At 48.9% G+C, this 12,081-nt stretch overlaps 1 protein-coding gene across 9 annotated transcripts in view; it reads left to right on the plus strand.

Annotated features, from left to right (window-relative positions):
• LOC140421442 (1-phosphatidylinositol 4,5-bisphosphate phosphodiesterase beta-4-like) overlaps nucleotides 1-12,081 on the plus strand; it is a 677,584-nt gene that overhangs the window by 466,587 nt on the left and 198,916 nt on the right. For all 9 annotated transcript variants that reach the window (XM_072506170.1, XM_072506171.1, XM_072506164.1 and 6 more), the window contains one exon: nucleotides 1,186-1,221. In XM_072506170.1, the coding sequence (XP_072362271.1) occupies nucleotides 1,186-1,221 (36 nt within the window). The remainder of the gene's footprint in view (nucleotides 1-1,185; nucleotides 1,222-12,081) is intronic.

Raw genomic sequence — 12,081 nt, forward strand, 5'->3', positions numbered from 1 at the left:
TTCTGAGAAGGCAGGTTCCAACCTTTCTGCTCCTGCCACCACGGGGGATACAGGACAGGGTAGTTTCCAGAACATGGGGTGGGAGAGGGGGCAGTTTCCAGAACATGGGGTGGGAGAGGGGAAGGTATCAGATATCTACAAAGAACTTATGGAGTCAGAGGAAACGGAGATAGAGGAATTAAAGGGCAAGTGGGAAGAGGAACTAGGGGGAAAGATAGAGGTGGGTCTGAGGGCAGATGCCTGAATTCCGGTTACCACATCCTCATCATGTGCCAGGCTTAGCCTGATACAATTTAAGGTAGTCCACCGGGCACACATGACAGTAGTCCGGATGAGCAAGTTCTTTGGGGTAGCGGATTTGTGTGCGAGGTGCGCGGGAGGTCCAGCAAATCATGTCCACGTGTTTTGGACATGCCCAAAGCTGAGAGGGTCTTGACAGGGTTTTGCTGAGGCTATGTCGCGATACTTAAAGCACGGGTGATGCCAAGTCCAGAGGTGTCGATCTATGGAGTGTCGGAAGAGCCGGGGGTCCAGGGGGCGAGTGGGGCTGACGTTTTGGCCTTTGCCTCCTGGTGGCCTGGAGACGGATACTGTTAATGTAGAAAGATTCGAAGCCCCCGAAATTAGAGACCTGGGTTAGTGACATGACTGGGTTTCTCAGTCGCGAGAAAATAAAGTTCGTCCCAAGAGGGTCAACACTAGGATTCGTCCGGAGGGGGCAGCCGTTCGTCGACTTTCTCGGAGAAAATTAAAATGTCAGCAGAGGCAGAAATCTAGGGGGGGGGGTTTAATCTGTTGGTTCATTGATTGGGGGTGCGCAGAACATGATAGGGGTGGAAATGTTTTATGTACCATGTTTATGTTGCTGTTGTCGTTATTACTATTGTAAAACTACAAATACACGAATAAAATGTTTTTTAACAAAAATAATTAAAATTGTATTGGAACAAGGACTTTTGAACTTTCTCTTCCTCTCAGAGTAATATTTTCTTTAGCTGAGATTTTTACCTCACAATCTGTATAACATACAAACTGCTCACCAGTACAATTTCTCTGCACAAATCTGCAGAGCTGCAAGCAAGAGTTGATAATGAATGAAACATACTCCAAATCTATTTTGAATGCTTCTGTATTCATTGGTAGGGGATTAAATGGAAAAAACTATCACTGTTTCTTTTCCTGTAGGTAATCGAAGATACTGAGCAGGAAAATAACAAAAAGGTGAGCTCTCCTTGTTTGCTGGTAATATAACGGTTAGCATTTTCTCAAAAAGACACACTCTCTGTAAAAATGTATTTTTACTATATGTTGAAAGTCGACATATTGCTGGTTCATCGTTTATACTCTTTCAATTCTGTCTTGTCTGTCCTCACCCACATGTTTGGCATGGCCAACAGAGCTTCTGCTTCCCTCCAGAAATTCAATGTTTTGTGGATGTTATGATCTATTTACATCATATTCGCTTAGCTTGATTATCAAGAAGTTTAATCGGTCAACATCGGTTTGCCTTTGCAAACTGGCAACCAGGCTTCGTTGAATTTTTGGTTGTTGGAGCCTGAAGATTGTTCTGGCTATTTGCAGATACAGATAGAAGGATATTTTTTATTTTTAAAATTAAAAAAAATTTTTTTCTAGAGTACCCAATTCATTTTTTCCAATCAAGGATCAATTTAGCGTGTTCAATCCACCTATTTTGCACATCTTTGGGTTGTGGGGGCGAAACCCAAGCAAACATGGAGAATGTGAAAACTCCACACGGACAGTGACCCAGAGCCGTGATCGAACCTGGGACCTCGGCGCCATGAGACTGCAGTGCTAACCACTGTGCCTCCGTGTTGCCCCTAGATCGAAGGATTTAAAAAAAATATATTTTTTATTCTCCTTTTTCACATTTTCTCCCAAATTTACACCCACCAACAATAAACAATAATCAGTAACAAATATGGCAATCCCCATATCAATAACAACGATCCCATCCTCCCACTAAACCCCAAACATTAGCCCGCATATTTACATAAACAAATGACAAAAAGGAATCAGGAATCACCCATAGTCAAAATACACACAGACCCAATCCCCCCCAACTAATGTTCGATGTTATCCAGTTCTCGAAAGTGCATAATGAGTAATGCCCATGAATTGTAGAACCCCTCCATCCTTCCCCTCAGTTCAAACTTAACCTTCTCAAGAGTCAAGAATTCCAACAGGTCCCCCTGCCATGCCAGGGCACAGGGTGGAGAGGCTGCTCTCCATCCCAACAGGATCCGCCTTCGGGCGATTAACGAGGCGAAGGCTACGATATCTGCCTCCGCACCCGTTTCCAACCCTGGCTGGTCCGACACGCCAAATATGGCCTCCCGGATACCCGGGTCCACTTTCACGTGCACCACCTTGGAAATTACCCTTAAAACCTCTTTCCAGTAATCTTTGGACAGGACCAAAACATATGAATGTGATTAGCGTGTGTGTCCCCTGCAACGCTCACACACATCTTCTACTCCTTCAAAGAATCGGATCATCCTCGCCCTCGTGAGGCGTGCTCTGTATACCACCTTCGGCTGTATCAGCCCCAACCTCACGCACGAGGTGGAGGCATTCACTCTCCGGAGCACCTCACACCAGAACCCCTCCTCCATAACCTCTCCCAACTCTTCCTCCCACTTTGCTTTGATCCCTTCCAGTGGTGCCTTCTCCTCTTCCAAAATAGCTCCGTAAACCGCTGACACTACTCCCTTCTCCAGTCCCCCTGTCGTCAGCACCTCCTCCAGCAATGTGGAGGTCGGTTACACCGGGAAGCTCTGTATCTCCTTTCTGGCAAAATCTCAAACCTGCATGTATCTGAACCATTTCCCCTGCTCCAGCCCATACTTCGCTTCCAGCTCCTTCAGTCCTGCAAACCGACCCCTAAGAAACAAATCTTTTAGAGTCTTAATCCCCTTCTCCTCCCATTTCCGAAAATTTCCATCCCACCTCCCTGGCTCAAATCTGTAGTTCCCCCGAATCGGCATTTCCCTTGACCCTGCCCCCAACCCGAAGTGTTGGCGAAACTGCCTCCAAATTCTCAATGAAGCTATTATTACCGGACCCCCTGAGTATTTCCCCGGGGCTACCGGGAGCAGCGCTGTTGCTAGTGCTTTCAGCCCCGACCCCCTGCACAAACTCTCCTCCATTCTGACCCACTGGGAATCAACCCCTCTGACCCAGCTCCGCACCTTCTCCACATTCGCCGTCCAGTAGTAGTACATCAGGTTCGGAAGACCCAAACACCCTGCCTGCCTTCCCCTCTGTAGCAACACCTTTCTCACTCTGGCCACCTTTCCTCCCCATATGAACAAGTAAATCTTTCCCTCAATCTCTCCGAAAAAAGCCTTTGACAGGAAAATCGGTAGGCACTGAAAAATAAACAGAAATCGCAGCAACACATTAATTTTAACCACCTGTACCCGACCCGCCAGTGACAGAGGGAGACCATCCCACCTTGCCAGATCGGCTTTCACTCTCCCCACCAAATTAGAGATGTTGTACCTGTGAATCCCCCCCACTCCCGGGCAGCCTGCATCCCCAGGTGCCTAAAGTGAGTCCCTGCCCTACAGAATGGCAGCCCCCCCACCCCCCGGCCAAGACACCACAAAATACTCACGCTTGTCTAGATTCAGCTTGTACCCCGAGAAAGACCCAAATACTCGAAGCAGCTCCAATATTCCCCCTATCGACGCACTCGGTTCCGACACGTATAATAGCAAGCCGTCGGCATATAACCGACACCCTATGCTCTATCTCCCCCTGCACTATTCCTTTCCATGCTCCCGAACTTCTTAATGCGATGGCCAACGGCTCAATCGCAAGTGCAAACAGCAGGGGGGACATAGGACATCCCTGCCTCGTCCCACGGTGGAGAGAAAAGTATCTCGAGCTGATGTTGTTTGTGTGGACACTCGCCCTCGGCTCCTTATATAGTAGCTTTACCCAGTTCACAAATCTTGGTTCAATCCCAAACCACTCCAGAACTGCCATAAAGTACCCTCCATTCTACCCGGTCAAATGCCTTCTTAGCGTCCAATGCCACAACACCTCTGTTTCCTTCCCCTCTGCCGGTGCCATAACGATGTTCAATACCCTCCTAATGTTCGAAAAGAGCTGCCCCCCTCTCTCCAACCCCGTCTGATCCTCCCCTATTACCTTCGGGCGGCACTCCTCCAGTCTACCCGCCAGTACCTTCGCCAATACTTTTGCGTCCACATTCAGAAGTGATATGAGCCGATACGACCCACACTCCATCGGATCCTTATCTTTTTTTAGCAACAGTGAAATCGATACCTGCCCCAAAGTTTGTGGCAACACCCCCTTCCCTATCGCCTCCTCAAACGTCTCCACCATCAGGGGCGCCAGCTTATCCTTGAATTTTTGATAATATAGATAGAAGGATTTTTAAATGAATATATTGATAGTTATTTTCAAAGATGCATCCTCGTTTCAAATGATCATCCTTTGAGTATATTGAGGATTTTTTGTGTGTGCGTATATGTATTTTTTTATTCATTCGTGGGATGTGGTCATCGCTGGCTAGGCTAGCATTTATTGCCTATTCCTAATTGCCCTTGAGAAGGTGGTGATGAGCTGCCTTCTTGAAGCACTGCAGTCCATGTGGTGTAGGTACACCAACCATGCTGTTAGGGAGGGAGATCCAGGAATTTGACCTAAGATGGTGATTGGCTTGGAGGCGAACATCCAAGTGATATTTTCATGTGTCTGCTGCCCTTGTCCTTCTAGTTAGTGGTGGTCATGGGTTTGGAAGGTGCTGTCACAGGAACCTCGTGAGTGCATCTTGTGGATAGCATCAACTGCTACCACTATGCGTTGGTGATGAAAAGTGTGAATGTTTATGGATGGGTTGCTTTGTCCTGAATGTTATCAAGCTTCTTGAGTGTTGTTGGAGCTGCACTCATCCAGGCAAGTATTCCATTACACTCATAACTTGTGCATTGTAGATGGTGGACAGACTTTGGGGAACGGTCTGGAGGTGAGCTACACACCTCGGGATTCCTAGTTTCTGACCTCCTCTTCATGGTGTTTATATGGCTGGTCCAGTTCAGTTACCTGTGAATGGTGACTCCCCAGTATTTTGATAGTGAGGGATTTAGCGATGATTTTGCCATTGAATGTAAAGGTTCAATGGTTAGATTCTGTCTTGTTGGAGATGGTCATTGCTTGGCACTTGTATGGCACGAATGTTGCTTGCCATATTTTAGTCCAAGCCTGGATATTGTCCAGGTCTTGGATGTGGACTGCTTCAGTACCTGAAGAATTGTGAATGGTGCTGAACATTCTGCCACCATCAGCGAACATCCCCACTTCTGACCCTGATGATGGAAGGCAGGTCATTGATGAAGCATCTGAAGATGGTTGAGCCAAGGACACTACTCTGAGGAACTCCTGCAGTGATATCTTGGAAGTGAGATGATTGACTTCAAACAACCACACCATCTTGCTTTGTGCCAGGTATCACTCCAGCCCTCCGAGAGTTTTCCTTCTGATTCCCAGTTTTGCGTGGGCTCCTTCATGCCACACATGGGAAAGGAAACCTCCTGCCGATTATTTATATATAAATATATATATGTGTGTAATAATATATATGTATGCTAGCACCTGGATTGTTTTGTGTCCCACCTCAGCTATTACAAATTCTTGTTACACCAGAATTGTTATAATTTAAATAAGCCAAAACCGAGCTCCTTAAAACATACCATGAATCATGACATCTGAGGCACACATGGTTCTCTTTTCATCTAACCCACATGCCATGTGCTACGTCCTTGAACTGACCACTTAAGTCTGCCGTTTGATGCATGCATGCATCTAGCTAATCCTCCTTTCTGTTCTGTATTTTTGTTGTTATTTGAGTGACAGCCCATGCACATGCCAAGAGGGTAACGGCTCTCTCTAGCATTGCGCCAATGTAATTAAATCACAAACCCTTGGGTGAAAGACATGAGGACCTTGGCTGATTATTCTAACTTTCTATCTTTGCATCCCCACCCCACCATGGAGATGTGATTATTGTTGTACTCACTGCCTCTCTGTCACAATAAAGCTAAGATTAGTAACCTCCTAACCTGCTATGTGGGAGAGTTTCCTCTCTCCCATATTTGTAGGGAAACAGTGAGCACATTCTTTAAAGAGGCATGCCAGCAGGTTTGACTGCAAATAAATATACTCGTTTGTACAGAGCAGTGAATAAGAGGATTAAATGAACCCAGTCCTGCAATGATCATTTGCAAGTGTTTCTTCACACCCATCCCTGCCCCATTTCACAGGAAGGGCAGAACTAAAACACTTAGGAACTGAGGGTTTGTCGAACTAAGATGGCCAAAGAAGAAAAGAAAGACATTGAACGTACAAATTAGGAGCAGGAGGAGGCCACTTGGCCCCTCGAGCCTGCTCCACCTTTCAGTAAGATCATGCCTGATCTGATTGCAACCTCAATCCCACATTCCTGCCTAACCCCCCAGAATTTTCACCCTCTTGTTAATCAAGAATCTACCTAGCTCAGCCTTAAAAAATATTCAGCGACTCTGCGTCCATTGCCTTTTGAGGAAGAGATTTCCAAAGGCTCAACACCCTCTAAGGGAAAAGAATTCTCCTCACCTCTGTCTTAAATGAGCGACCCCTTATTTTTAAGTGACCTCGGGTAAATGGCTCCCATGTTTTGTAGAAGTCCTCTTCCGACCCACGGATGCTGAATTTGATTTTCTCCATTTGGAGAAATTCCGATAGGTCGGACAGCCAGTCTGCAGCTTTGGGTGGTGCTGCTGATCGCCAACCGAACAGGATTCTACGGCGGGTGGTCAGGGAGGCAAAGACAAGAGCGTCCGCCCTCCTCCCCAGGAAGAGATCTAGCTGGTCTGATACCCTGAAGACCGCCACGTTCGGGCATGGCTCCACCCTCACCCCCACCACTTTGGACATTGCCTCGAAGAATGCTGTCCAGTTCCCAGCCAGTCTGGGGCAAGACCAGAACATGTGGGCGCAGTTGGCCAGGCATCCTCCATCTCCAGGAAGAATCTGCTCCTTTGGGTTCTGGTCAAGTGGGCTCTATGTACCACTTTTAACTGTGTTAGGTTGAGCCTCGCGCATGTGGAGGTAGAGTTGACCCTGTGCAGTGCTTCGCTCCAGGATCTGCACCCTATTTCGAATCCCAAGTTTTCCTCCCATTTCCTCCTTGTCTTGCCGAGTTCGGTGTCGGCCCTCTCTAGCAGTCGTTCGTACATGTCACTACAGTTCCCTCTGCCTAGGATGTCTGCGTCCAGTAGCTCTTCTAATAGTGTCTACCGTGGTGGTCGCGGGTATGTCCTTGTTTCATTCTGTAGGAAGTTTTCAAGCTGCAGGTACCTGAGTTCATTGCATTTAGCTAGTTGGAATCTCTGCGTCAGTTCTTCCAGTGTTGTGACTCTACGGTCAGTGCATAGGTCCCTGTCAATGTCTCCCCATCCTGTCACCACCTTTTGAAGATGGCGTCAGTGAGTGCTGGTGTGAACCTGTGGTTATTGCAGATGGGGGTTTGTCGGACAGTTTGGTCAGTCAAAATTGCTGCCGTAGTTGGCTCCACGTCTGGAGGGTGGCTACCACCAAAAAATCCATTGGGGATATAGATCGGGATGGATCTTAGTAGTGTAGCGCGCAACGACTTACGAGAGAGACGAATAGAGATGAAGTCGATGAGGCTTTATTAAGCGTGACTTGTTCCCCGCAGTTCAGCAACAGACTGGAGCGGCGGGGAGAAACCCGGGTTCTTATACTCCGCCTTCAGGGCGGAGCTAGGGGGTCAACAGCCAACCAGGACCCGGGATCTGTCAGCCAATAGCATCACGGCTTCACAGTCCCACATGACCCCTAATACATACTACCACAAGTAGGAAGAGGCACCTGGGCAGTACATTCATTTTGATAATCTGTACTCTTCCCGCCAGGCAGAGTGGGAGTGTGTTCCATCTCTGCAGCTCCTTTTTGACTTCCTCTGTCAGACTGGTCAGGTTCCATTTGTGGATCCCCGTCCAGTCATGAGCGATTTGGATCACCAAGTAGCGGAATTTGTGTCGGGCTTGTTTAAATGGCAGTCCCACTAGTGCTGCCCCTCCTCCTTGCGGATTCACCAGGAAAATCTCACTTTTTTTTTTTTAATAAATGTTTTATTGAAAATTTTTTCCCAAACAACAATTTTTCCCCTCTTACAAAGCAAACGCAACAATAACAATACAGAAATTTTAAACAATACACAAGTAACAAAACCCCTTTATCTTTGACCTAAACTAACCCCCCCCCCCTCCCCCCCCCCCCCCCGGGTTGCTGCTGCTGGTCATCTGTCTTCCCTCTAACGTTCCCCTAGGTAGTCGAGAAATGGCTGCCACCGCCTGGTGAACCCTTGAGCCGATCCTCTCAGGGCAAACTTTATCTGCTCCAGTTTAATGAACCCCGCCATATCATTTACCCAGGCCTCCAGTCCGGGGGGTTTCGCCTCCTTCCACATGAGTAGGATCCTGCGCCGGGCTACTAGGGACGCAAAGGCCACAACGTCGGCCTCTTTCGCCTCCTGCACTCCCGGCTCTTCTGCAACTCCAAATAGAGCTAACCCCCAGCCTGGTTTGACCCGGGCCTTCACCACCCGCGAAATCACTCCCGTCACTCCCTTCCAATACCCTTCCAGTGCCGGGCATGCCCAAAACATATGTGCGTGGTTTGCCGGGCTCCCACCACACCTCCCACATTTGTCCTCCACTCCAAAGAACCTGCTCAATCTTGCTCCCGTTATGTGTGCTCTATGTAGCACCTTAAATTGAATCAGGCTAAGCCTGGCGCATGAGGAAGAGGAATTTACCCTGCTTAGGGCATCAGCCCACATACCCTCCTCTATCTCCTACCCGAGTTCTTCTTCCCACTTTCCTTTTAGTTCGCCCACCGACTCCTCCCCCTCTTCCCTCATCTCTCGGTAAATCTCTGACACCTTGCCCTCTCCGACCCACACCCCTGAAAGCACCCTGTCCTGTATCCCCTGTGTCGGGAGCAACGGAAATTCCCTCACCTGTTGTCTAGTAAATGCCCTCACCTGCATATATCGCAAGAAATTTCCCCGGGGCAACTTATACTTTTCCTCCAATGCTCCCAAGCTCGCAAAAGTCCCATCTATAAATAAATCTCCCACCCTCCTAATTCCCAACTGGAACCAGCTCTGAAATCCTCCATCCATTCTTCCTGGGGCGAACCTATGGTTGTTCCTGATTGGGGACCCCACCAGGGCTCCCCGCACCCCTCTCTGTCGCCTCCACTGTCCCCAGATATTCAATGTTGCCGCCACCACCGGGTTTGTGGTAAACTTTTTAGGTGAGATCGGTAGCGGCGCCGTCACCAGCGCCTCTAAACTCGTCCCTTTACAGGACTTTCTCTCCAGTCTTTCCCACGCCGCTCCCTCACCCTCCATCATCCATTTACGTATCATTGCCACATTGGCGGCCCAATAGTAATCGCCCAAGTTCGGTAGTGCCAATCCTCCTCTGTCCCTACTACGCTGAAGGAACCCCCTCCTTACTCTCGGAACTTTCCCCGCCCACACGAAGCTCGTGATGCTCCTGTCTATTTTATTAAAAAAGGTCTTAGTGATTAGTATAGGGAGACATTGAAATACAAATAAGAACCTCGGGAGGACCATCATCTTAATTGCTTGCACCCTGCCCGCCAGCGATAGAGGCTGCATGTCCCACCTCTTGAAGTCCTCCTCCATTTGTTCTACCAACCGTGTCAGATTAAGTCTGTGCAAGGTTCCCCAACTCCTAGCGATCTGAATCTCCAGGTATCGGAAGTTTCTTTCCACTTTCCTTAGAGGCAAGCCTTCTATCTCTCTATTCTGGTCCCCTGGATGTATCACAAATAATTCACTCTTCCCCATGTTTAGCCTATACCCCGAGAAATCCCCGAACCCCCTCAAAATTCGCATAACCTCTATCATTCCCCCCGCTGGGTCCGACACGTATAACAATAGGTCATCCGCATATAACGAGACTCGGTGTTCTTCTCCCCCTCTAATCACCCCTCTCCATTTCCTGGAGTCTCTCAACGCCATGGCCAGAGGTTCAATTGCCAACGCGAACAACAATGGAGACAGCGGGCATCCCTGTCTTGTTCCCCTATATAGTCGGAAATACTCCGATCTATGTCGACCTGTAACTACGCTTGCCGTTGGAGCCCCATAAAGAAGTCTAACCCAGCTAATAAACCCGTTCCCAAACCCAAACCTCTTTAACACTTCCCATAAATACTCCCACTCCACCCTATCAAATGCCTTCTCTGCGTCCATTGCCGCCACTATCTCTGCCTCCCCCTCCACTGGGGGCATCATTATCACCCCTAATAGTCGTCGCACGTTAACATTCAGTTGTCTCCCTTTTACGAACCCTGTCTGATCTTCGTGCACCACCCCCGGGACACAGTCCTCTATCCTCGATGCCAGTACCTTTGCCAACAATTTGGCGTCCACGTTCAACAATGAAATGGGTCTATAGGACCCGCACTGCAACGGATCTTTATCCCTCTTCAAAATTAACGATATCGTCGCCTCCGACATCGTCGGGGGTAGAGTCCCCCCTTTCCTGGCCTCATTGAACGTCCTCACCATCAACGGGGCCAACAAGTCCACATATTTTCTGTAATACTCCACCGGGAACCCGTCTGGTCCTGGGGCCTTCCCTGCTTGCATGCTTCCCAGTCCCTTAATAACCTCATCCACCCCAATTGGTGCCCCCAGGCCTACCACCCCCCGCTCCTCCACTTTCGGGAACCTCAATTGGTCCAGGAACTGCCGCATCCCCTCCTCTCCCTCTGGGGGTTGAGACCTATACAGTTCCTCATAGAAGGTCTTGAACACCTCATTTATCTTTCCTGCCCTTCGCACCGTGTCTCCCCTTTCGTCTCTAATTCCTCCTATCTCCCTCGCTGCTGCCCTCTTTCGCAATTGATGAGCCAACAGGCGACTCGCCTTTTCCCCATATTCATACCTCCTCCCCTGTGCCTTCCTCCACAGTACCTCCGCCTTTCTGGTGGTCAGAAGGTCAAATTCCGTCTGGAGTCGTCTCCTCTCCCTGTACAATTCCTCCTCCGGGGTCTCTGCAAATTCCCTATCCACCCTTAAAATCTCCCCCAGTAATCTTTCCCTTTCCTTGGCCTCTGTTTTCCTTTTGTGGGCCCCAATGGAGATCAGCTCTCCTCTGACCACCGCTTTTAGTGCTTCCCATACCACTCCCACAGGGACCTCGCCGTCGTCATTGACCTCCAGATATCTCTCAATACACCCCCGCACTCTTGCACACACTCCCTCATCCGCCATCAGTCCCACATCTAATCGCCAGAGTGTTCTCTGCTCCCTTTCCTCTCCTAATTCCAGGTCCACCCAATGTGGGGCATGATCCGAAACCGCTATGGCTGAGTACTCAGCTTCTTCCACCCTAGAGATCAACGACCTTCCCAAAACAAAAAAATCTATCCGGGAGTACACTTTATGGACATGGGAGAAGAAGGAAAACTCCCTAGCCCTAGGTCTAAGAAATCGCCATGGATCCACTCCCCCCATTTGGTCCATAAACCCCTTAAGTACCTTGGCCGCTGCCGGCCTTCTTCCGGTCCTTGAGCTGGATCTATCTAGCCCCGGGTCCAGCACCGTATTAAAGTCCCCTCCTAAAATCAAGTTTCCTACCTCCAGGTCCGGTATACGCCCCAGCATCCGTCTCATAAATCCCGCATCGTCCCAGTTTGGGGCATACACGTTAACCAACACGACCTCCATTCCCTCCAGCCTGCCACTCACCATTACATATCTACCTCCGCTATCTGCTACGATGTTCTTTGCTTCAAATGCGACCTGTTTCCCCACCAAAAGGGCCACCCCTCTATTCTTTGCGTCCAGTCCTGAGTGGAACACCTGTCCCACCCATCCTTTCCTTAGCCTAACTTGGTCCGCCACCTTTAGGTGCGTCTCTTGGAGCATAACCACGTCTGCCCTTAGTCCTTTCAAATGCGCGAGCACTCTGGCCCTTTTTA

Source organism: Scyliorhinus torazame, chromosome 1, assembly GCF_047496885.1.
Source record: "Scyliorhinus torazame isolate Kashiwa2021f chromosome 1, sScyTor2.1, whole genome shotgun sequence".
Lineage (NCBI taxonomy): Eukaryota > Metazoa > Chordata > Chondrichthyes > Carcharhiniformes > Scyliorhinidae > Scyliorhinus > Scyliorhinus torazame.